The sequence below is a fragment of the Typha angustifolia genome, chromosome 13 (genome assembly GCF_048772165.1).
Source record: "Typha angustifolia cultivar Huaian chromosome 13, ASM4877216v1, whole genome shotgun sequence".
Lineage (NCBI taxonomy): Eukaryota > Viridiplantae > Streptophyta > Magnoliopsida > Poales > Typhaceae > Typha > Typha angustifolia.
The window spans coordinates 10,758,475-10,786,269 of record NC_133251.1 but is presented as its reverse complement, the minus strand read 5'-3'; the positions used below and the strand labels follow the sequence as shown (position 1 = coordinate 10,786,269).

Below are 27,795 nucleotides of genomic sequence, written 5' to 3'. Positions count from 1 at the left end.
GATGAACGTTTCACTTTCGATTATCGGTGTTCCAAATCGATCGGGAGTGTGATGCTCATCGACGATCTCGAGAAGGATGATGAGGTTGTTGATGATGGTGAGTGTCCATGAGGAGGACGTTGAGGAAGGCACGGAGAAAGATTTCTAAGCTGAAATATCGATGCATGCATATTCGGGTACTTCTGTACCGAGGACGTTACGAGTAGATAGACCGATTAGAAATCATTGTGTGCACATCTTCATCGATTCCGGGAGTACACACAACTTTCTATACGAGAGATTAGTGAGGATGTTGGGTTTGGATGCCGAACTAACCACGGGATTTAACATTGCTATTAGAGACGGCACGAAGCTTAAGACGGAGAGCTTGTGTCGCTTGGTCAATATAAGGGTGCAAGAATACGACATCATTGCAGACTTATATCCGTTGGCACTACGAGAAGCGGACATTGTCCTTGGCACTCAGTGGGTTACAAAGCTTGGGATCCGTCACTTTTGATTTTCAAAGCATGTGGATGAAATTTAAGTAAGTAAATAAGGATGTGTGGTCTGATGGCGTTCGATCTCCGCCGATTCCTACGATGTAGCCGGTGATGAGGTTGCCATGTGCGAGTGACTTGGCATATCTTCTTTAATTAGGACCAGTAGGAGATGAGCCTCAAATGAGTCTAGATACTACTATTGAGTTGTCTTATTTATTAGACAAATGTGATGGACAGTTTGAGGAACTAAATGAGTTGCTACCAAGAAGAACGACGGATCATCGCATAGAGATTGTGACCGAAGCTACACCGGTGAATGTGAGACCATATCGGTATCCACATGTGCAAAAGGAAGTTATCTCCAAGATGGTAGCCAAGATGTTAGAGCAAAGCCTCATACAACCAAGTCATAGCTCATACTCATCCTCCGTGCTATTGGTGCGAAAAAACGATAGGGACATGGTATTTTTGTTGACTATCGGGTACTAAATGCTATTACCGTCAAAGACCAGTATCCCATTCCAGTTATAAAGGAGCTGCTGGACGAGCTTGCAGGGGTGACTATATTCAGCACGCTTGACTTGAGGGCCGGGTATCATCAAATTAGAGTTCACCCGGCGGATGTGCCCAAAACTGTATTTCGAACTCTAGACAAGCATTATGAGTTCCGAGTGATGCCTTTTGGTCTCACCAATACTCCAGCTACTTTCCAATGTCTTATGAATGATATATTTCAGCCTCTATTGCGAAGATATGTTTTGGTATTATTTGATGACATTTTGATATATAGCAAGACTGAATTAGAGCATTAACGGCATTTGGAGGATGTGCTGAATTTGTTAAATAAAAACTAATTGAAAATCAATAAGTCCAAGTGCCTATGGGGAGTACCATAAGTGGAATATTTAGGCCACATCATCTCAGCGGAAGGTGTAGCAGCAGATCCTCAAAAGGTTGCATGCATGACCGCTTGGCCTATTTCTACTATTACCATCGAATTTAGAGGATTTTTGGAGCTAACCGGATATTACCGATTCATCGTCAGGTATGGCAAGTTCATTGCTCTTCTCACTTATTTGTTAAAACGGGACTCTTTTAGATGGACGAATGAAGCCACTACAGTATTTGAAAAACTGAAAACAGTAATGACGATAGTGCCCGTTTTAGCGCTACCAGACTTCACTAAAAAGTTCATTGTGGAATGTGATACGTCAGGAGTTGGCACATGAGCTGTACTAATGCAAAGAGGACGTCCAATTACCTTTCTTAGTAAGGCTTTATCATAAAAATCTCAGCAATTATTGACTTATGAAAGAGAGATGTTCGCAATTCTACATGCGGTGACAAAGTTGAGGCATTATTTGATCGATAGGCGATTCATTATCCGAACCGATCAAAGGAGCCTTCCATACTTTATGGGACGGCGTATACACACTCTGGCACAGCAGAGATGGGTCACAATATTGTTGAGGCATGATTATGAAATCCAATGCAAGAAGGGAAAGGAAAATAGAGCGACGGATGCACTATCCTTCCTTGACGAGCTGAGATATGCATGTACTTCTTACCCAGATGTTTTGAGATTGTTGCAGGAGGTGTTGGATGATCCGGAGCGCCATCTAGAGTTGGAGAATCGAGACGATTTACTGTTGGACCGCGGATGCATTCGGGTGCCCGCAAATGATAGATTGTAGCAGAAATTATTGAAGCACTTCCATCAAACTTCAAAGGCTGGTCATGAGAGTGTTTTGAGGACTTATAGGAGGATATCTCAGAGTTGCATATGGCCAGAATTGAGGCGAGATGTGAGGAGTTTTGTTCGTGCTTGCAAAGTCTATTAAAGGGCTAAAGCAACCACATTGAAACCGGTCGGATTACTACAACCTTTACCTATACCGGACCGTGTTTGGGAAGAAATTTCTGTGGATTTCATAGAGATTCTTCTATTGGTACGTGGTTATTCAATTATCTTTGTGGTCGTTGACAGATTGAGCAAATATGCGAACTTTTCGGCATTATTACATCTATTTTCAGCTAAATCAGTGGCTGAAATTTTTGTGAGAGATGTTGCTCGGTTACATAGCATGCCACACACGATTATCTCGAATCATGATTGTGTATTTATGAGTGACTTTTGGACTAAGTTTTTTAGATTGCAGAGGACTCGATTAAATTTCAGTTCGGCCTACCATCCATAAACAAACGGCCAAACCGCGGTGGTTAATCGTGGCATTGAGTAGTACTTGAGGTGCTTTGTTGGAGAGATACCGAGACGATAGTTGGAGTTCTTACCATGAGCGGAGTGGTCTTACAACACCGCCTACCATATCATCATTGGCATGACTCCATTTGAGGTAGTGTATGAACGCACGGCTCTAACATTACGCACTTATGATCCAATAGCATCTGCAGATTGGACAGAGGTGGACTTAGCGTTGATGGATAGTGATGCCACATTGAGGAGGTTGCGTGCCGATCTTAAATTTACTCAAAATCGCATGAAGCAAGTTTATGATCGCAGCCATAGGGAGCAGGATTTCGACATCGACAGTTGGGTATCTATGAGGGTACAACCGTATCGACAAGTGACCTTGCATCCGATGCGAAATCAGAAGTTAGCACATCGTTACTTTGGACCGTTTCGAGTGTTGGAGCATATTGGTCCGGTTGCATATCGTTTGGAGCTGCTAGAGGGATCGAGAGTGCATCATCCCGTCTTTCATGTTTCATTGCTGAGGGTGCGGATTGGAGATCATGAGATCGTTGGATCAGTTTTACCGGAGCCATTGGAGGAGATAGAGATCGTAGAGCTAATTCGTGTACTTGCTAGGCGCCGACAATAACATGGTACCAGATTAAAGATGAAGATTCTAGTTGAGTGGCTTGACAAGCCATCCGATGAGGCGACATGGGAGTTGGAGACAAACATTTTGGAGCGTTTTCTCGATTTTTTACCTTGAAGGCAAGGTGAGAGAAGCGTGGTGGGCTGATACTAGTCAGGATCTTTTCTTATTGCATTAGTTATTTATTTTCATTAAAATAAAATTTCTGTAGGTCGCGTTCGAATGCAGGAGGGGTCGCGTTCGAACGCCCTTGCGAACGCCTGCATCAGGTTCACAAATACAAAGGACGCGAAAAGTGCGTTCGAATGCAATCGGGCAAGTTCGAATGCCTGCATCGCGTTCGCACATACAGAGAATGTCTTTTGTACATTCGAACGTGATCGGACGCGTTCAAACACGATCAGCGAGAATTCTCTAGAATTATGGTTACTTATTTTTATTAGGACTTATTCACTAGCATCTATAAATATGTGGATAGCAGCCAAATTCATTATGCAATTAGATTATTGATTTCTTGTCTCCTATCTTCTCTCTAATCTCTCTCCCCCCTCCCTCTTCACCATCCTTCCACCTCTACCATTGGCAAGGTCTCTCCTAACTTCTAATCTCCCTTGTCTGTCGAGTCCTCCCTCTTCTTTGAGATCTCAACCATTTATTTCCCTTCGTCTATATCCCTTAGCCATATCAACCATCCACCTTCATCTCCATTACCCTCTATAACCTTAACATCCACTCCACCCGTCACCACCACCATCACCCGCGTTAATTCGTGTTTTCATCCCAGTTGCAGTTTGAATCTGCGAAGGGCGTAAATACGATGTAGATCAGGGAGTTACGAATCTAATCCACTTGGTTTTATAATTTTCTAACAACAAGAGAAATTTGATGAATATTTTTCCACGATTATGCAGACTGATTCTTGTAATAAACCAGATCTTGAAGGAATCGTTCCATAGCCCATCTTTTGGTGCCTTAACCCATCTGACTCAAGTCTAATTAGAAGTCCAAGGAAAAGCTCTATTTTAGATTATTACGGTGACTTTCTTAGGTAACTTTAACGGGCTTAGAAAACAATTCTAGGATAGATTAAAAATTTTCTAAGGTGACTTTAATCTTTCTCAACGGTTTGTGCAAAAGATATAATGCGTTTATCTTATAGTTACACCTCATAATGACCCTAACCGGATTAGCTATAAGGAAAAGACTTGAACGTCATCTCAAGGTGACTTCTAATTGATGTCGATCCACATGGTATATACCCATTAAGACAAATGATAGCATTATTTTTGAGAAAGATGCTAATATATTGAAACTGAACAAGGTTACAAGTTGTGGCTCTTTATTGTTATTATTGTAATTATTTTAAGAGAATGCTTATTGAAAATTATCATTTATATTATTGAACTTAGGTTTTATTTAACACTATAATATTTTAGAATTATTTGGTTTTTGAATGGTATGAAAGTTTAAAATTATTTGGTTTTTAGGTAATTTCCATTCACTTAGCTATAGTTGTTGGCTCGTGGATTCCCTGAGCGAGATACACTGAAACCCTACCTCCACTTAGGACCTACCTATTTATTTTTCTATTATTTTAGTCTTATATTTTAGATTAATTGTTAATTTAATTTCGTTTAGAAATACAGTAATAATGACATTGCTTTATTTTCATTGTAATTAATTTAAATCAAATAAAGCATAGTATTGAAATGCAGATCGGGTTACCGATTCAGATTTGATATCGTGACATTACCTCCTTCCCTTCCAATGCTATCCTCAACTATAGCACAAGCTACGTAGATAACACTCCTCACAAAGGATAACAAGTATAGTACGTCCTTGAACTCATAAATAATTTACTTTAATTCCTCCAAGTATGATGGCTTCCTTTATGCCTCTGAATCATTTATATAAAAGTATGAAACATATTTACTTCGTACTACGAGAGTCTACCAAAAAAAATCCAAATTTGAACAGGACTCTAAATTTCCTAGACAACACTTATTTCGTCTGAACACCACTAAAATTTCTAGTGAAGGCACTTCTGAAACCTGAACGTTTAATCTTTTTTCTGCATAATCTAACTTGATTTCTTATCTTTCATAAGTTATACAATTTAACCATACACGTGAATCTACTTTCTACAACTTAAATGGATATAATTTTGTCCAGAAAGTAGCGATTACAAAAATATTACTCTTACACCACCAAAGTTATTTCTCAGAAAAAGAAAAAGATTTACAAAAGATTTAATAGCTCTCTCCCTCCTTTTTTTTTCTTCAGATAAAACCATTTGCTGTACACAACAGTCTCATTAAAAGAAATTAGGAATCGTACACTTATTACAGGAAGTTACAAAATTATGAATATTCCTGCTCTAATGCTGGAGATGTCATATAAAATAACTTTCAACGAAGCAGAAAAAAGAAAAGGGGAAGAGAAGATCATGACTCAAACAAAACAGCCAAATACAAAAAATATCCCCTACCCTCTGCAGGTGTGATAGATCTCAGCGCGCATCAAGTCGATTGGGCCATGATCAACAGTGTAACGCTCAGGACCAAGATAGACACCGGTCCTCTCAAGAAGAGCCAACCCTTCTTCCCTACCGTATCTTGAAGAGTAAAGTTTCAAGTACTCAATGTCCTGCACCATCAAAATAACCTAAGTAGCAGAAGGAAACTTACAACTTATGCAGGTATCACCCTGTCAGACAATAAGTCGTGCAATCTCACACAGTTCAAATAAATTCAATGTGAAGACGACACAGAGAGAATAAATGGGTTAAATTTTTAAGTTGATTTACATAAAAGACTGATTCATGCTTCAACTCATTAGCATAGCGATCGAAATTGATTTGAATCCAAGCCCATAAACAGGTTTAGAGAAACTAAAAAGAACAACTATAGGCAAAAGGTACACAAGATCTCACCTATGATGGCGAATGAAAGTTGCCTTACTCTAATTACTATTAAAGCTGTTTCTATAATCAGATCATATGCCATCAGGACGTAAGGCCTAATTGTTGCACGGAGTGAGGCCTTCGTGACGTCTCATTAGGAATCAATGCACAGAATGACAATTATTACTTCCAGGAAATTTCAACCAAATGTTTACCGCAGCAAGAATTTCTCTGGAACTCTATCCTATAAGGGCATGGAAACTTACCATGTTGACTTGAAAAGTAGGGGCCTGATAGTTCAGCAAGAGGTTTTAAAGGTAATCAGGATAGACATTCTAAGATATAATAGTGAAAAAGAAAACTGACTGATTAGACATGGTATGAAATCCGAGGAGATTGGCAGGTTTGTGAAGAACCAAAACTGAATAAGCAGAGCGAAAAGCAATAAGATCTTTATTCAATCAATTACGAATATGGTTGGCTGAACCAGGTTGTCATTTAAGGCATATCTGGTCCAAAAGGTGTGCAGAGCCAAAAGTAATAAGATCTTTATTAAATCAATTAAGAATATGGTTGGCTGAATCAGGTTGTCATTTATGGCATATCTGGTCCAAAAGGTGTACATGTAGACTCGACACAAATATCCCTCATACTTTCCTTGTTCATGAACCAAAAAGGTCCTCAAGGATCCACACAAGAAGAAAATGCAACAAATTTAGCATAAAAAAAGCCCACCAAAAATGGCTATAAAAGAATTGCACCGGTTCCTTTTTCCCACAGGCAAAGGCAGCAGATTCTACTTGCAAAGAATTCAATAGACTGGATAAGTCTATCTTAACTACCATGCCCTCTATACATGATATGACTCAAGACCCTAACATAAAACAGTCTCTCAGAAAAGGCATAGTGCTCATTTCTAATAGTTACAGTCTGCTACAAGTGAAGATAATTCATCGTTGATTGATTTCACATTCCTTTGTCATTAAGGTATGCTTATACTCCACAGTAATATAAAAAATGTAGACCTAACAATCAATCAATCAATCAATCAATCAAATAACTACAAAAAGATATACGGAAACACTTCTATCTTGGTCATATTACCTGCATGCCACTGAGAATGCGTTCTAGCCGGGCTGAAGCAACTGGGTCATGTGAGGAAGAAAAAACTTCACCAGGATAGAAGAGAACTCCATCACCCGGGGGAAGACCACGTCGGAATCTTATCTGCATTATAAGTTTTATAACGATCATGTCAGAATATCTACATGTCCGTTTGTTCTGCTAATGGCTAATACTACAGGGTGGAAATATGGAAAGGTTCTCCAGTAGAGTTCATATCACAAAATTTGAGGAAGAAATGATTGGAAGACTAATTAAAGAATACCATGTAATCGTCTGTCACGTGGATAGCACCAGGTGACAGATCACCCCGCCTGTACATACTTGCCATAACAACTAATTGCTATTTTGTTTCAATGCATCTCATTGTAAGGAGACATTTGGATATTATGATGTGGCTCTCATGGTAAAGAATAAGATTAAATTTAGGTTCGTCAATTAAGCCCAAAGATATCTTTGATGCTGACATTCTCTCATATCTGAGGCTCCTTGGTTTTGAAGATGATGCTGATTGTTAAACATGTAAATTGGGGTAAGAAGAAGTCAAGAACTATACATCATGAGAATTCTGAATCGATAATACTAGAATAGAGGTACGTGTGGCTTTATAAAAATAAAATTACTATGCATCAAAAAGCTTTTGCCAAGAATGACATCTTTGAAGAAAATTACAAATTTCACAAAGTCTAAAGGGAGGAAAAAATATTATCTACTATAAATGTATAATGACAAAAATAAATATAGAAGTCATTGAGTTTTCTGACCTCATCCTGTCCGAGAATAGCCAAGTACTTATCATTTTATCTGAAATTAACACATACCTTTTCAGATGAACAATAGTTATCAACTTTTAAGATTCAGATAAAATAGTCAACTAAAGAGTCAACCTCTGATATGGGTAAAATTCCTCAACTCCTTGTGAGAAAGAGAGATTGTCAATACTAATTAAGGAACCACATCTTAAAATTGCCTCTAACCCTCAAGATACATATAGAAATTTTGTAAAGTTTCCTTTTTCACATCCATTAAATGATCCAAATATAAGATGGCTACTAATAAAGTATAAGATTTTAGTGATCTATATAGTATATGAAATGTTCCAAATAAGGTGACTAGGTCAAATTTATAAAGATCAACCATGTAACATGGCTCGTATGCATTTTGATATCTATTTCTCTTAATTTATATTTCTTTACCAAATTACTGTCAATTTAGATGGCTGTCTTAAAGATTGAAGAATCATAAAGCTTCTGCTAGTCCTTCCATTTTCAAGACTCATATAATCTCAATCAGTTTATCCAGTAAGGAGAGTGACGAGACAGTGAGGAACAAAGGAGAAATGAGTTGGCAACCTATGGGAAACACATAATAAATTAATTGAAATGGGAGGGGCAAACCCTAAGAGTTGGAGATATACTAACAATACATTTGGCAAGGAAAATATATGAAGAAAGAAGATTTGGTGCCAGATACCTCAGCACTAGGAACCATAGACTTCTCGTAACAGTTAGCCCCCCAGTAAAGAAAGCCTGTGCCACCTTCCTTCCAGACTCTCCACATTACCGCACGGTGTTGTGTACCACGCATTCCAAGGTGCCAATTTGGGTGGGGATCAGAAGGCCCCATGCAAACATAAGTCCACCATTCCTATATTGGAGAAAATGGTTTTAACAAAACAGAGATCAAAAGCAAGCATTTAATTCTTAGATACACAAGTAAAAATACCGTGGCAATCTATTGCTATAAAAACAGCTTTCACCAATAAAAGAGATTGAAGGAAACTAAAACATAGCAGTTAGGAATAAACTTTACAATATTACTTACATTACGAGGAGTGCATGCACTAGATCAATGTGACTTCAAAGCACAACGTATAATTCAAGAAAGCTTCCCAATATTTATGTTCTAAGAACTGGCAATCCAATATATAAATTAATTTACAAGCGATGGTTCTCAAGGCAACTAGAACATTTATTTTCAAATTTCAGCCATTAATCATGGAACAAAAGAAGATAAGTGCATAATTTTCTCTATATCATAAATCTGATCGAGCATTTGGCATGTTATTCTTGTAAATAAGTGCAGGTGTCAGAACCAGAAAAAAAAATAAAATAAAATAAAATAAAGTAAAATAAAATAAAATAGGGGGTTGAGAGAGGACTCTGCACGTACAGCCCCTCCCCTCTCCCTCTCCGGCACGCGACTAGGCGCAGAGGGAAATCGCACCTAATCCGGATTGGATTAGGTCTGGATTTCCCTTCTAATCTATAAATTAAACCTTAATTCTCTCTCTCTCCTCAAACCCCCCCCCCCCCTCCCAGCCTCCTTCCCCTCCTTCGTTTTTTTTTTATTTGCTCTCATCGTCGGAGTTGTCGCTGTGGAATCGGATCGCCGGAGAAAATTAGGACCACCATACTCCTCCCCGGTGAGCCCTCTCTCATCCCTCTAGTTTAATTTAAATTTAAATAGGTAAATCAGAAATACCTAATTCGCGGAATTCGGCCTCGTCGGTAAATTTGGCCGGCCCGCGGCTTCGAGTCGCAACCGTATCGTCACCGGAAGCTTCGTGCTCCAAGCCCGGTGTCGGAGATGTCTTCTACGGGGCCCTCGTGGCTCCGATCGGCGTTGGCTTCCGCGTCGGCCGTCGGTGGTGAGTTCTCCACCTCGTGAGGACGACAAAGAAAGAGTGAGAGAGAGAGAGGGAGAGGAGAGGTTGAAGGTGGTCGTAAAGGGGTCGCCGACGGTCACCCTCTCCCTTAATCATCTTCTCGCGTCGGTCGCGAGAGGGAAGAAAGGGGTTGGCTGGGCTCGGGTTAAACCCGAGCCAACCCCCTTTTTCCTTTTAAGTCGGGTTCGGTTCGGGTTTGAATTTCGGATCCACAAACCTAACCCGAACCGAACCACTTAAGTTGGTGGGCTACGGGTTAGCCCGTAGCCCAGTCCACTTAGTTTTGGGCTGGGCCTTGGCCCAACCTGATTAATTAAATTTCTTTTTTTTTGAATGGGCTGGGCTAGCAATAGCCCAGCCCAATCCAATGGGTAATTTTAAACCCATTTTTTTAGTTCTTTTGGTTTTTAAAATTTAATAAATACTGTTATTATTCAAATTAAAAACTTGAATATTATTTATTATTTAAGGTGGTGAATTCTAGTACGTGAGCTAGAGATTTGAGATTCCGGTTGTCTTGCCTAGACTCAGGTGAGTGGGTTTAATCACATGTTTATTTTATTTTATTTCATATTTTTGTCAGACCATGTAAATTTTCTGTGTGCAAATTATTTATTTCACCCTTATATGTAAAAATTAAATTGTTTTATTTTCTGTGTGCATTTAATTATCATATTCAGTGCATCACCATACTTCGTGCAAATGTTGAAATTTGTGAAAAGAAAAATGAGATTAGTATTGATACGACTTAGAGAACAGTCCCGGTATAAATCGTTTGTGATTTTCCGTGGTGACTCAAGTCTATCTGGAAGTCCAAGGGAAAATCATAAATTAGATCACTGCGGTAACTTTCTTAAGTGACTCTGGCGGGGTTAGGGAACAGTCCTAGGATGAATGAGAAAATTTTCTAGGTGACTCTAACTTCTCTCAACGGTTAGAGGAAAAGACAGAGTGTGTTAATCACGGGGTGATACCCTATGATGACCCTAACCGGATCAGCTATGAAGAAAAGTCTCGAGCGTCATCTCGAGGTGACTTCTAGTTGATGTGGATCCACAGGGTTTAGACTTATTGAGACATATGACAGTATAAATATCAAAAGATGTTAATATGTTGAAAACGTGCAAGGTCACAAGTTGTGACATCTCTCTATTGTTATCATTGTTATTTTTTTTGAGAGCATGCCTATTGCATATTGTTATGAATATTGTTGCTTTTAGTTTAATTTATTCAGCATTAATATGATTTAAAATTTATTTGGTTTTTGAGTGGATTCCACTCATTGAGCTATAATTGTTGGCTCATGGGTTCTATTGTTTTTTTTTGTATTTGTTTATTTATTTCAGGTAATAGTCAGCGGGGCAACTGAGCGAGATGTACCCGGACTCCACCTCCACTTAGGATTCACCTATTTACCTTTCCGCTCTTTTAGATTTTATGCTTTAGATTAGATGTTTTATTTATTTAGTTTAGAGACTCAAAAACATTAACATTGTTTTATTTTTATTGCAATTAGTTATAAAATTTAATAAAGCATGTTCTCATTTTATTTATTTATTTTGCTATCGTACACGTAGAGAGTATTAATAAGGCTTCGTGCATCTCAAGCATATTGAGATGCATGGCCGGTCATGATTCCTATTTTGGGTTGTGACAGCAGGAACCTATGTTAGTGAATAAATGTCTATCAGAAGAATTTAAACCAGGACAGTAAAACTAGGAGGAGAATCATGGACTTTCATGCCTCTCCTATGTCTGAGGGGAAAAATGTGCATCTGAGAATCTTTAACCAGTAAAACTAGCAGGTGGATCATGGGCATTCATGCCTCATCCATGTTCAAGGGAAAAAATGTGTATCAGCAATGTCATTAGAATATAGCTCCCTATAAGTATGGTACATTGAGTATTTATTATTTGAAATCATCATAAGATTCATATGTTGACTATTATCTTCAGTATCCTCAGACACAAGATCTATATGGTGATTATTACTTTTTTTAGGTACAACAAGATCCATATGATATGACTAGTATAATACAATCATTTTTTGTAGCACCGAACTTTAGACATCAAAATTTACAAATTTATAGTGATTATGTTGATAAAGACCACAAAAATTTATAAGAATCAACTTTGTATTCATCAAAGTTTTAACTTTTGAGTAAGTTAATATTTTTTAAAGTTTTTAGGCTTTTTATAAAGAGTATTCTATTTTCTTATTTTCTTGTGATTTTTTCTAAATTTTTAGAAATTTTATTTATTTTTTATATAATATTTAAAATTTCATGTAATTAAAAAATAGTTTGATCTAATACGAGCAGTCGATATGTATCATTTTTCCAAACGGCTGATTCAGATTTAGATACTGAGTTTTAGAATCTTGAAATTATAATACTCTCCGTCTAATGGTATTCTTTATGTAATTACATTCTTCGTACAATGTTATACTTCATGAAATGTTATTCTTTGTGAATCTAGCAGATCATTTGTAATGTGTAGATAGGACTTTTGAAATAGTTCTAGGCTAGATCGAAAATATCTATAGTAATTAGAGTCTACCTTAAAGTCTAGAGAACAGATCTATTCCTAATCATATAGTGATCCATTTAGGTAATTCTAGAGAATTTAGGGAAAATCTTCGTAAAGTGACTCTAATCTCTATCAACGGCTAGGAAAAAAGTGGATGCGAGTATACCCTGATAATCCTAATAAGATCAGCTATAAGGAAAAGACCTAAGCACCATCTCGAGAGTGATTTACAATTAAAATGGATCCACAAATATAAACCCAAAATAAGAAATATGATATTTATTTGAGATGAGAAGTTTTGCATAATGAGACTTGAGTATATCATCAGTTTATTACTCAAATTATTATTACGAAGTGCTTTATTATTCTTGTAATACACATGTTTGGTATTATCCATTTTAAAAACATGCTTTACAAATTATAGTTTTCAGATTGCTTTTGAGTGGATTCACCTATTGAGCTAAAGTTATTAGCTCATAAAACTCTCTTAACAAATTTTCGATATTGATTTGCATGGTGAATGAATATGATGCATCAAGATCCATTTTACCTCAACTTGGATTTGGTTTCCCTTTAGTCCCATTAACTGTTTTTAGTATTACATTGAAAGTCGTTGGTGTTGTCAAAATTTGAACCTCTTTTATTACCTTAAAACTTTTTATCTAATTGAGTTGTATTAATTTATATTGAGTTCTTCTATATAGTGGATTTTTGAAAGTCAATATTAAAACCTTCATGTATCTAAATTGTATTGGAGTATACAATCGATCATGATTCCGATTTCAAATGTCAATAGCATGGTGAATAGATATGATGTACCAGGACCTTTTTATATCCACCTAGGATTTGGTTTCCCTCTAGCCACATTATTTGTTTTTAGTATTATTTTGAAAGTTATCAGTTGTCTAACTTTGAACCTCTTTATTACCTTAGGAGTTTTTATTTTAATTTATATTGAGATCTTTTATATTGAGTTGTATTAATTTATATTGAGATCTTTTATATTGTGGATTTTGGAAAAATATTAAGACTTTTCGTATATCTCAAGTACATGGGTAGTCATTATTCTAATTTCAGCTCGTGACATATCAAAGAAAACAAATGCATAACTTTCTCTATGACAAAATAGTTTGAAAAAAAAGCGTTTTCTCTGAGATTCACAAAATTCTAAACCAAAAGTAAAAAAACACAAATTGTTGAATCATGGACATGTCCATGCCTCTTCCATGTTCAAGGGAAAAAGTTATGCATGTCTAAGGACAAATTTTATAGGGAAACAGTTATGCCTCTTCCATGTTCAATTTTCACTTTTTGAAAGATAAAAAGATTAGCAAATACATTCTAAAAGTTACATGTGCATAAATGCATATATTCGAGTTTTTGACCAAACTAGCCCTTTTGTAAAATTTATTTACCCAAATAAACCACACCTCAAACTTAATGCCAAAATGGGTCTGTCATTGTAGCCCTATATAAAATGCTGATAAGTTCAACATTTTACTTTTAGATAGAAATGCTAAAAAGTTCATTTTATAAAATGCTAAATTATTTAGTATCTTATATTTTGGAAAACACTGAATAGTTCAACGTTTTATCAAACAAAAAAAAGTGAAAATTTTAAATTTTGGAGGTATCATCTTTTTTTTGGAATTCTAAGTGCATTCAACTGCAGGGAGTAGTTATGAGATTCAAACTCAGAAATCTTTTTCATATCTTTAAAATAACATATTTTATGACCAAAATAGATAACCGAACACAAAGTTACAATACTACAAACTTTTTCTTTATATTTTTATACATATCTTTCTCATTTGAGGTCCGATTAAGATTTGATCAAATTATTACATTCATTTTTCTAGCATATTCATAATGACATATCATATGTTCGGAGTTTTATGTGTATCCTCTCTTCCTAGTAAAGCCTTAAATTTTTCAACAATTTTTCTTTCAATTAAAACGCTGATCATATCAACATTATAAATAAAATGCTTAACAGTTTACCGTTTTACTTTAGGCTATAGTAAAATAGACTCCTTTCGATATAAAGTTTAGGGTGTCATCTATTTCGGTAAATAAAGTTTAAAAGATGGCTACTTTGGTCAAAAACTCTATTCCATTTATTCTCACACACATAACAGTCTCCTTACTTGGTTCAAATCTCTCAAAGTGGAATAAGTGGAAATCAAGCAATAACGAAACCCAGAGAGTATACAGATTGAGAGAGGATTCTGGGAAGGGAATATGGGACATTTATATGAAAGAGGTATGCTTGTTTTATGTCTGCCTTTGCTGCACTAGAATCTTACCTTCAGAAGTTCAGCCGGTGCAAATTCGGTGCTGAGGTTTGAAATTTTGAATCAAGTCTCAACTATTTAACACAGCTTCTTATTTCAAGATAAGCTAATTCAGGAAGTCTCTTACTCATGCATATGTGAACAGAATATCAATACACTAAAGAGATGCATGCCATACTGATCTTCTCCATGGTATAGGAGCATCTAAATGGACCAAATCAGGCAAAAATATTTAGATAGATGTCCTCAGAATCTCAGATATCACCACAAATCACGATCAAAGTTGCATCTCATTTTTGTAGTGTATTGTTCATATGTATCATACTAGTTTTACATATCCATTACTAAAAGATACTTGGAACCAATGTTTGAAGTTTCATCTGAACCTGAAACACTTGATCAAAACCTTTTGCATTTGTTCCTATCCAATCTAAAAATTCCCCCAAAACTAGCATCTAAACAAAACAGCCCTAATAACAATTTTTTTAGAAGTATATTTTAGATTCCAAGTTGGATTTGACTTGAATCCAACTTGTACCTAACCCAATATCAACCTTATTGCTTATATGCTATTTGATGTCATGTAATGCATAAAAAAACAAGATAGAAAAGAATCTTTATGAAAAGATGTCCAAAACCAATACAATGAAATTAGAATCAAAATCAATAGAAATGCTTCATTTTTTAACAGAGCTAAAACCAAAACTTCAAACCATGCCTAGAAGCAATTCAGAGATGCTTGAATTCACCATCATGCGGCGGATTTTAAGTTAAGATGCCCTATGTTTGATTTGAATATAGGTGAATAGAGCTCCAGTCATACCATTTGGGCAATATTTTCTAGTAGGATGAAAACCTCAAACTGTATGTCATTGACGTTAACGGGCTTAAAGTAGAACATATTATAAGGTACTTGTTTGGCACTTAAACCCACTTGAATTGATCTCAAGCTACAAATCAGGTAGGATGCAAGTTAAACAATTGATCATAACAGAATACTTCTGAATCATTGCGAATGATGCATCGGTATTAGGTAACAATATTGCAACACTATTGAACAAGATAAAAAGCGTATTAAATACAATGTTGAAAAAACATTTGAAAAATGAGTATAGAAAGAAAATGAGTGGTGGTATCAATGTTGAAAAAACATTTGACTGGAAGACAAAGAAATATAGCATCTTATACTCAGGCATCCTTGAAAGTTAAAAAACATATACTAGCTCATCTAATTAGCAAATAGAAAAAATAAACAATCTAAACAACAGAGAGAGTCAATGGTTCGTGAAAAATTGATGCATAATCTTGTACACATTGATGATGATAGCAGTGAGTAAAGTAGGGAGGATGGTGAGAAAAGATAGATGAGGAGGGCAATGAAAGAGAGCAGAAATATGCATGAGAGGAGAAAGAGATAAGAAAAACAATGGTAGTAACTTTCAGAGATCTAAATTAGTTCATATACAAAGAAAAAAAGAATATGGGAACAGTAGTTTTACCCCTAAGACTCCTAGTGTTACAGCAGATTTTGGAAGTATTAGACCAATTATAACTACCCAAAAAAAAAAAATCTCATCGAACGCACACACGTACGCACCCTTCACCCTCTCCCTAACTGACACGCAACGGGGTAGCCGCGAGTATCTCGGCCGAATCTAAATCTAATTTAGATTTTAATTTTTCTCTATAAAACAAACTATAAATCCTCTCTTTTTCTTTGACCACAACCCCTTTCTTCCCTCTTTTCATCTCTTTCTTATTCTTCTCACTTACTGTCAGAGTTTTCGTCGTCGAATCGGAGCGCTGGAGCACTACCGAAGTGATCGGAGACCCCTCTACGGCTCACCGATCAGTCCCCTCCGATCCCTCAATTTTAATTAAAGTTTATTAAGGTAGATTGAAAGTACCTAAATTGGGTTTTGCATCTTCTCGGCAAATCAAGCTGATCGACGACTTCGAGTCACCGCCGCTTGTGCTCAAGAGCTCCAAGTTGTTGGCCTCGCACCACGGTTGCCCTCTGGGAGAGCCCTCGTGGCTCACCGCCAACCATGAGTTAAGAGCGTTGGTTGTTGGCGGCAGCTTCTCCTCCACCTCGTGTGGTTGTCGTGACCGCGATCATGGCGGGGAGCTTGGGGTGTGGTTAGTAACTGCAGACGACGACGATCACCAATGGACTCTCTCTCTCTCTTCCTCGTGATGTCTTGCTCGAGGAAGAAGGGGTGGGGATCGGGTTAGACCGAGCGAACCCCTTTCCTTTTGGTTTTTTAAGTTGCGGGTTGAGGTTAGAATTCGGATCCAAGACCCGACCCAAACCAAATTAACAAACGATGGGCTATGTAGCCCATAGCACAGTCCATTTAATCTATTGTTGGGCCTTGCCCCAGCCTATTTAATTGAAATCTTGCGGGCCAGCTGCAACCCAGCCCAATCTACTGCCTTAAATAAACTTATTCTAGCTATTTAGCTTTAAATCTTAGAAATCATGATATTACTTAGTTTAAAATTTTACTATTATCTATTATTAAAGATGGTGATTTTAGCATGTAGACTAAAGATTTGATATTTCATCTGTCTTATCTAGACTCAAGTGAGTGAGTTCGCTTACATATTTATTCATATTATATTTTGTACATTCTATTAGACTACGCATTTCTCTATATGCAAATTTATTTATTATATTTTCTGTGTACAATTTAATCATCGCTATACTTCGTGCAAATTTCAAATTTTAGTGGGGAAGAATATAACTAGTATTGATATAACTTAGATAATAGTCTCGATATATATCGCTTGCGACTTTTTGTGCTGACTCAACTCTAACTGAAAGTCCATAGCAAGTCCTATTTCCGATCACTGCGGTAACTTTCTTAAGTGACTTTAGTGGGGTGAAGGAACGATCCTAAGATAGATCAAAAGACTTCCTAAGGTGACTCTAATTTCTCTCAACGGTTAGTAAAAAAGACAGGGTGTATATTTATCACTTAGTGACGCCTCCTGATGACCATAACCGAATCAACTATAAGGAAAAGACCCGAGCACCATCTCGAGGTGACTTCTAGTTGATGTGGATCCATAGGATATAAACCCATTTAAGACAAATGATACTATTATTTTGAGAAAAATTTTAATATGTTAAAACTGAGTATGGTACAAGTTATGACTTTATATTATTATTATTGTCTTTAATTTAAGAGCATGCTTAGTTGAAATTGTCATTTTATATCGCTAAATTTGAATTTTTTTTAACATTATAAATTTTAGATTTATTTAGTTTTTAAGTGAATTTCACTCACTGAGCTATAGTTGTTAGTTAATGAATTTTTCTCTTGTAATATCTCAGATAATGGTCAGCGTGGCGACCGAGCGAAATACACCGAGACCCTACCTTCAATTAGGACCTACCCATTTACCTTTCCGTTCCTTTAGTCTTATGTTTTAAACTATTTGTTAATTCAATTCATTTAGAGCCACATTAAGCATGGCATTGGTTATTTTCATTACATTCGGTTTAAATTATATAAACAAATTCTTTTCTTTTTATTTATTCTTGTCATTGTATACTTAAGAAGTATTAATAAGGCTTTGTGTATCTCAAGCGTATTAAGGTACATGGTTGATTATAATTCCAACTTCAGGTCGTGATACCAATGGATACATACTTTCAGAAAAAATGGGTCGTACATAAACTTCTATAGAGATAGCTCTCAAAAGAATTAAAAATGCAAAGAAAAACATTCGTAGGGCTATTTCTAAATAATTTTATTATTATTTATTTCAAGTTTTAACTTTCAATATAATCAGTTTCTTATCAAATGTATGTAATAATATATTTCTAATTTTAGATAGAGAGATATAAATTGAGAGCTGGGCAATTCAGTACTGTTAAAGTTGTTGTAGCTATATCTTATAATACTCCAACTAAATGATGATCTATCTATGAATGAAAGACCAAATTTGACACCAATAGTAAAGAAGATTTTAAATCAAACTGTCTTCATCACGGTGTGAAAGAAATTGTACTTTCTCCTTAATCTACACCTTACGTAACCAATTGACAATGAAAATATTGGATAAGTTAATTTTTTATCACTATAATATGAGATTGAGAAAAAAAAATTTTAAGGTAAAAAATGAACAATTGATTGATTTAAATCATGTTTATAATAAAAAAGACCCCTTGACTCCAGAGATCAGAGAAATAAAGGATATGTTATTATATGTCAAGGATACCCCATATTTAGATGAGATATTAGGGGAAACCACAACAAGGACAGAGGCTAATACGAGTTATTCAACAATGAGAGATAGTATATTTACTAGTACTAGTCATAATCCTGATAATACATCTAGTGGTAAGATCGTCCTATTTATATTTGCTGAGGAAAATCAAGACGCATAAGAATTGGAGACAGAAACTAAGGATGTATATACATATCAGCAACGTCGTAATAAGAATATTACTTCCTATGGTTATGGTATGTTGAGTATTTATTATTTAGAGTCATCACAAGATCCATATGCTAGTTATTATCCTTAGTATTTTTAAACACAAGATCCATATGCTGATTATTATCTTCCTCAGACACAAGATCCTTATGCTGACTAATACGATGTGGAGCATCAAGTCCTAGGCTTTATTATTTACAAATTTATAGTAATTATGAGGATAAAGATCATACATATTTACGAAAAGTCAACTCGATATTCATCAAAGTTTTAAATTTTGAGTAAATTAATACATTTTTAAGTTTTTAGGCTTCATATGTGAGTTATTTTTATTTTCTTATTTTCCTGTCATTTTTTCTAAATTTTAAAAAAATTTCTGCATTTTAAATCATATTTAGAACTTTACTTAATTAAAAAATAGTTCGATCCAATACGAACTGCCAATATGGCAGATATGTATCATCTTTTCGAATGGCCCAAACCGATACTGGAAACCTTGGGATAAACTACCTACCAGACGAGTCAAAACTACAAGAGTGTTAAGCTTTACAAATAAAAGTTCAAGGAGCACTTTGAATTTCGACAAAACTATAAGAACTTAAGAAGGTAACTATATTTTTTTATATTAACATATATATAGACATAAATATACACATATATGAGCTACATATCTTAAACGTATAGTATCCTTATTTTAAGGATTGTCGTATCGATGCATCCATATCATATCCGAATGCCATATTCATATCCATGATTTATAGGATGTAAACTGTGGCTAGTAAGGCCTTAGATTGAATAAAGGGATAAGGGAGGCCCTCAAGGGAGAGAGGTTTCCAAGTCATTTTAAAGTTGCACCGGATAAAGAACCTTCCCAAAATCCTTTAAGTTAAGTGATCCAGGTTTGTTTTGACTAAAACCCAACCCAAATATCTTTCTACTTCCTATCCAATCCCTAATGATGCAAATTTAGAGGCCCCATAATCTGCATCTACTGCTACTCTCTCCTCTCCCTCCCTTAGATATGTACCTATTCCATATTAGGGACTAGGGCTGTCAGGCTTGACGAGCAGCTCGGGCTTGACGAGCGGCTCGGGTGAAGCTCGGGTGAAACTCGAGTTCGGCTCGGTCAGAGCTGAGCCGAGCCCAAGCCGTCATAACAGGTTCGAAATTAATATCGAGCCTGAGCTAGAGTTGGCTTGTTTAGCCTGACTAGCTATAACTAAGGACACGTGGCATAAAGAAATATTGCCACGTGTCCCTCACAAACCCATTCTCACCCGTAACCCATTCAATATTCATCACCCTCACCTACCCCACCCTCACCCATCACTTCACCCAGCCCATCGCATCACCTTCCCTATCCTCAATTCTCTCACCCACCCCACCCTCACCTTTACCCTGACTCTCACCCTCACCCTCACCCTCACCCTCATCCACCCGATCACCACTCATAACCTCACCCCACATGCCGCCACCTCCCTCTCCGTCGACCTCCATCGGCAAGCCACCACCACGGCGCCACGCCTTCCTCTCCGTCGGCCTCCTCCTCGTCCACTCCGTCGGCTTCCTCCTCCTCCTTCATTCACCATCTCCTCGTCGTCGCCTCCTCCTCCATCCGTTTCCAACTCCTTCGGCAAGCCGCCGTCTATGCCGCCACCGCCCACGTCGCCACCGCCCCATCCTCTAATCAAGCCCGAGCTTTGCTGGAGCTCAGCTCGGGCTTAGTTAGGCTCAACTCGAGCTTGGCTTGACTTGAGCTGAGCCGAGCTTGAGCAAAATTATGAGGCTCGAAAATAATTTCGAGCCGAGCCTGGCTAGCTCTGGCTCAGGCTCGTTTATACCCCTATTAGGGACCTTTTAACATCAAATGTCTGAAGTATCATCGACTCATTGTCGATAAAATTAGATAGACTTCAATTAAATATAATGTTCAACCCATGGTTCGCCAGATTGGTCGATCTGGATCGAGATCGGCCAAACCGGATCCTAATCTAGGCCCGATCTGAACTCTTCTCTTTATCTCTCGCTCTTTTGTCTCGCTCTCTCTCTCTCTTTCTATTTTACTCTTTTTTCCTCTTTTTCTCCCCTTACTATATAACCATTATTTTTCTTAAGGAGAGATTTAACTCTAGCGAACTCCAACAAACTCCTGTATATAATATTTTTAATTTTATTTCTTTATTTTTCTCTCAGTTTCTTTTATTTCTTCTGTTGTCTCCATTAGAGCATCTCCAAGGGAAGGAAGCTCCAAATATAGAGCCAAAAGCACGGGGCACTCCAATGCACCGGACTCTATATTTATTATTTAATTAATATAATATATATATTATATTAATTAAAAGTGGTTTCAAAGTTTTTATGGACAAAGAGGTCGTTTTCCCCAAAGACCCCCGAACTACTGTAACTGAAAGAAGAGAAGCGGTCGAGAAGAGGTCTGACCATGCTTACCCAACTAACTGTCCAAGCTCAGAATTACTGGTTCCAAGCTCTGGATGACTGGTCAAGTGGATCTTTCATTCGAGATTCCAATCAAGAGATTGATCGCTGGAAGAAAGAGATCGGGAAAGCTTTTTTTAGTCAAGCGGAACCGGCTGGTGGATAGGGTATACACTGTAGCACGTAGATGGGAGATGATTTCGGGGATCCCTGCTCAAATGAAGTAGAGCGTAAGGAATGAAAGATAGTTGGGAGAAAAAACAGCAAAGACCTCTGGAGGATTGTTTGACGACCGGCCATCCGGATCCAGGAGATGACCCGCGATCATCATCGATTTCTGCATTTCTACACTTCCCAGCGTCCAGATCGAAAACAGAGAAATTCTTCGTGCTTGCTTACAAGCCAATCTTCGTCGCTCGTCAACTAGGCTTCGACCAAGGAATTACCGGTAAGAGTCAAGATATTAGCACCGTAAATGCAGCGATCATCATCTTTCCTCGCTTTATGGCAATACTCTATTGCTTATCCCTTCTGGCTTCCGCAATTGGGTCCAAAACGAACTAAATAAGATAATAGATAGAAGAAAGCATGATTCGATGAGTATAGGAGTTTGGTGCAAAATGATCTTGCTGAGTACCTTAGAATAGAGAAAAAATAGAATAAGACAATGGTGAGGAGGCGGGCGAAGCCAGCAAAGGGTGCGGTAGCAGCTCGGGATGTTACAGGGAGGCCATTAGCATTTCCAATTCCTGCCAGGACTAGAGTATGAAGGTCCAAAAGTCATCTATGACGAAGAAGGTGAATTCAAAAAGGAAAGCGGAAAGGGGAAGCGGGGTCGGTCAAAGGGAACAGGACCTGTTGGTATGGGGAATACGCACCGGGCGGCCAACAACAACAGGCCAAGAATCAGCAGTTCTTTAGTGTAATTGATGTTGTTACAGCAGATGACAACCATGATGGACAAGCTTCATACTCAACCACGTCACCTCTACTCTAATCTTGTGCGCGGTTCCCCCGGTGGCCCACTCTCCACCTCTGCTGGTCCTTCTCATCCATCCCCGAATCCTGAGAAAAGAGTACCCTGTTTTTGATGGAAGGATGGACCCTTCAGTAGTGGTGGAAGGTTGGAGTCTGACGTTGCCAGCCATGGCCTATCTGGGACTGGTAAAGGCTCGCTCGACCTTGTCCTGCTGGCATGGCATACAAGGCGGGTCCAAACATACTTCGACATCGTCCATCATCCTTGGCCAATAATACTATGTTCAAACAAGGCCTACGATGCGTTCCTGGGTGACCGGCCCCCTGTAGTAGGTTTTGTGTCGTGGCACTCAAGGAGGAGTGACTTGAAAAAATCTCCAAACTAAGGCACGAAAAGCAAATAAGTTTGGATTTGTGACCAAGAGCCCATCCAAAGTCATCTTATAGACCAAGCCGAGTGATGCATTCCTTAGCTTGGTGCAAAAGGCTGATAGCGGGTCCTTTTCAAGCCCATCTCGAATACGATGCTGTAGGGTACTCGTGACCGTGGCTGCCACTTCCTCACATGAAAATGCCGCCAGCTCTGCCTTCCTACTTAAGGCATCCGCGACCGTTTTGGCATTATTTAGAAGGCCAGGCTTATACTATAGCATCATATCAATCAAACGTAGGAAGTTTGTCTTGCTTGCCATCGTGCCTGTTTTGGCCTGACTTGATGATGGGTCAGGAAGTAACTCGTCGCCACTTTCTCCGTCTTGACCACGAATCGTGACCCCAACAAACAAGGTTTGACTCCATGTGCGAAGGCAATGCACAATTGCCGTCATCTCCTTCTCCTGGACCGTGTAACGCCGCTCGGTGTCGTTGAGCTTACGACTCTCGTAGGCTATGGGATGCCCATATAGCATGAGAGTACTCCTCCAATGGCAAAGTCTGAGGCATCCGTATGCACCGATCATGGCTGGGTGTGGTCTGGCAACCAACACACAGGCTCCTTCATTACTGCCTCATCTGCGTCTTCAAAAGCTTCTTGACACCGATCCCCACCTTCCTTCTTAAGGAGATCCGTCAATGGAGCCGCCCGCCTTGAGTATCCTTGGATGAATCGCCTATAGTAGTGGACAAGTCCTAAGAAGGACCTCAACTCCGCCACTTTGATTGTAGGGGGTTACCACTCCTTGATAGCCCTCACTTTCTCCCCATCCATCCTGATCAAGCCATCACCTATCCAATGCCCCAACGGAATAGGATCTCCGTCTGTCCAAAGTAGTCTTTTTCTTTCTTTACATAGAGGTTCTTCTTCCTTAATACCTTAAGTTAAGGTCCGGAGGTGGCTAACGTGGTCGTTTAACGAATGGCTATAGCCCACGATCAAAGTATACCACCAGTCGTTTAGGGTGGAATAGCTCATTTATGAGGGTGCAGAACGTGGCAGGGGCATTTGTGAGTCCAAAAAAAAGGAAAAAAAAAGGCACCGTACCTTGCTTGTCATAGAGGTCGTCTTTTGCTCCTCTCCTTCTGCGAGACGCACCTGGTAATAGCCCGACCGCCGATCCTACTTCGATAAGTATGAAGCGCTCAGTCGAACAAGTCTGCAATCAAAGTGGATACTTGTTCTTGATGGTTAGGTTACCTGGTTGAGCGCCCGAGTTTCAATGCTAAATGGCTCCCGCTTCTGATGGAAGAAAAGAGGGGCAAAGGAGCCGTCGGAGGCTTAAATATATCTGGCCGATATGACTTCCTTCAATTCTTTCCTGAGCTCAACCAAAAATGGAGGGGCCATCAGCCAATGTTGGGGCTTTGGCTCCAGGCTCAAACTCGAATCCCACCATTTAGCATAATATATATAATATATATATTTATATATTATATTTTAAATCACTTAATAAGTTCTCTTAATGTTAGTACTTTTTAATAAAAAATGTGGTTAAAAAACTCTCATCGATATCTTTATAATAAGACTAATATTCAATAGTTTCATAAATAATTTAAAATTACTATTTTTTTTATTAAAAACATCAAAATTATAATACACAAAATAAAAATAAAACATTTAAAATAACTTAATAATTTAATATTACTCATTTTAAAGATCTCGATGAGATCATTCTAATGGTATTATTTTTGTTAAAAATTAATTAGCAAAACTAATTATATATTCAGTTTAATTAATTAGATTATTTAATAAATGATACAGATGAAATTTAAATTTTCGGATTAAGCTTTTATAAGGCATAAGTGGCATTTCTAAAAGTTAAATAGTATTGGAGCTAGGCTCCAAATTTTTAGATGGGGCTCCAAATTTGGAGCTCTACCGTAGCTAGCTCCAAATTTGGAGTTTCGGAGCTTAGTTGAAGATGCTCTTATTCTTCTCTTTTCTTCTTCTTCGCTGCACTATGATTTTTCTTTCTTTTATTAGTTTACTTCCATTCTCTTTCTAATTTTAATTTTTACTGCACCATGGTTTTTTTTTTATTCTTTATAATTTTTCTAAATTTTTAGAATTTCTCTTACATTTTTAAATAATATTTAAAATTTTATATAATTAAAAAATCCGATTTGATCCAAGCGCACGACACGGCCGATATGGCCCATCCAAACAATAAGTATTGTTTTTCAAAAGGCCAATCCCAATCCCAATTTTTTGAACCTTAGTTCAACCAAAGAATTTGCTATGCGTTGATTGTATGCAGTGGCTAATTTTAACCTATAAGGGTGACAATGATGCTGTAGTAACACCAAAAAGTCAAATCATCATCATATAACAACAAAATCTAATAAGACGTAAAGCTTGAAGAAGGTAAAAATAGTATTCTCAAGAGTACGAGAAAATTCATATGGATGATGCCGGATAATTGAATAAATTTGATTATAAACAACTAAACAATGGAAGATCAAATTTGATGTAACTTACTTCCCCATTCTCTGGCTGTAGTTCTGAAATAATATCTTTCACCAAGTCCTCTCTAGTACCAAGAACCCACTCACTGTAAAAGTATAACAATATAAGGCAATACAACAAACAGTAAATGTGTCAGATGAAATAACTTAAAATTGACATAGATGTGCATATTAAAGTTTAATTGGAAAAACATCTTTTGATATCCTAACGCCATCTTTATAGGTTTTGGAAAGGGTTGTTTGCATGTATATCCCTCAAAATTCTCTTATTTGCTTGTATAACCCTCAAAATTTGGTGTTTGCACATATACCCCTTAAAATCATTAGTTTTTGCATGTACACCCCTCAAAGCTCTTCAATCTTGCATGAATATTCTTCAAACCTAACTACCTAAGTAATAATTAAATATGAGCCATTAAAAGTGAAAAAGACAAAACTCCACCACTTCCTTTCACACTTATAAATCTCAACTACAAACCTTCTGTCTCCACCTTAGGATTAGTTTTTTGCCATGGCACAGACAAATGCTACGAAAGTGTTAAAACTTTTTCCAAAGTTTAAACATACAAATAATTACAGGCTCAGTTAACAATAGCAAGCACAGGTTCAATTAATTTGGAACAAGGTTCCTAGTTTCGGCCGCGAATCGAGATTGCCTACCCCAAAATCAATCAATTGGTTAGTTTCGGTCTAATCAGCGAAAACCAATTGTAACACCCCAATTTATTAATAAATAAAAAATCCCTCTGATGGACGCACGCGCCGACCCTACCACTCTCCCCCCCCCCACATTTCTTCTCCACGTCACTACCTCTTTCCCTCTCATGGGTTGCCGACAAAGATCGCGGTAAGCCTCAACCCCGTTAAAATTCAGTAGTTAATTTCCCTCCATCTCGCCATCATCCTCGGCGGCCGACGACCCCACATCCGGCCGTCGATCCGAGAGCTCCGAGGAAGGGGCTCTCTGGACGGGCTTCGGGCCTTTGGGTTAGGAGGAGGGACCTCCATGGCTGCCGGCCATGGAGCTCACCACACTGCCTCGTCGGCCACCCAGGCCGCGGGGCGAGCTTCTCCCGCTCCCCTGTAGGCGGGGAGGATGGGCGATGGCTCCTCCGCAGCATGGGTTACGCCCGTCGAGCCGAGCCACGCTGTCCTCTTTTCCTCCCCTTTGCTTTTCTTCCCTTCCCTCCCCAACGTAGGTCGTGAGCCGCCGACCTGAGGGCAGGCTACTGGCGGCGTGGGCCACCGACAGCGCCGAGCCTCCGCTTCTCATCCCCTCTGTCTCCCTCCCTCGAAGGAGATAGGGGAGATAGGTGTTGGTGGGCTGCAGGCCGCAGCCCACCCGGACTTGGGTGGGCTGTAGGCTATAGCCCACTAACCCAATGTTCGGTGGGCTGCAGACTACAGCCCACTAATCCAACCTTGGTGGGCTGTGGTTGGGCCCCCAGCCCACCTTAGCCCACTAAGGCCCTCTTGCCTATTGAGTTAGGTTTGAGCCTAACTCAATACCTCTAGCCTAGCCCATTTGGGACCATTTGGATCCTATATTCCCGTTTATCTATTTCCACCTAATTTAATTAGCCTAACCCCCGTAATGACAATTTATTATCATGTGAATTTTAAGATAACATAAGACTCATCCTAGGAGAACATTGACTCATGTATATACCTAAACATAAATTCTCTAATAAGATAATTAATTCGATTAGTTCGCTAATCTTACGTGTGGCTTTACTTGCGTGAGTTAATAAGATTGACACTGCGTGAGGATTTGGGGATTCCGGAGTAGACTAGCTGACGAGATTTAGTATACTGTGGAGACCCCCCAGACGAGTAGAGTTTATACAAGTCTAGAATAATGTAGTTTCAGTCCTTATACCTGTCATGACACTGTAGGAAATATCGGTATTAATACATACATTTAGTGTGCCATGTTATATCTTTACATATGCCGTTATTGATAATTTGTTCATCATGATATTATGAGAATGTTAATGTAGCATAAGCATTAGTGTGATGATGCTCTACATATATCCAGTATGATATACCCTTACATATATATCTGTTGTAAATATAGAATGTAACGATCATGATGACTATGACATGCTTTATACACTCATAAACACTGCACCACTTCCACCTATCATTAGTAGTCGGGTTCTGACTAGACAGTACCTTTACTCACTCAGCCCAA

General features: G+C 38.1%; 1 protein-coding gene across 7 annotated transcripts in view; it reads right to left on the bottom strand.

Moving 5' to 3' along the window:
* Positions 1 to 5,538: 5,538 nt before the first annotated feature.
* LOC140773152 (uncharacterized) overlaps positions 5,539 to 27,795 on the bottom strand; it is a 36,715-nt gene continuing 14,458 nt past the window's right edge. For 6 of the 7 annotated variants that reach the window (XM_073115552.1, XM_073115553.1, XM_073115551.1 and 3 more), the window contains 4 exons: positions 25,615 to 25,687; positions 8,823 to 8,996; positions 7,332 to 7,454; positions 5,539 to 5,971 (listed from right to left, as the gene is read on the bottom strand). In XM_073115552.1, the coding sequence (XP_072971653.1) occupies positions 5,810 to 5,971; positions 7,332 to 7,454; positions 8,823 to 8,996; positions 25,615 to 25,687 (532 nt within the window). In that variant the 3' untranslated portion in view covers positions 5,539 to 5,809. Of the gene's footprint in view, positions 5,972 to 7,331; positions 7,455 to 8,113; positions 8,154 to 8,822; positions 8,997 to 25,614; positions 25,688 to 27,795 lie in introns of those variants that run through there. The other variant, XM_073115557.1, reaches the window with a different exon arrangement.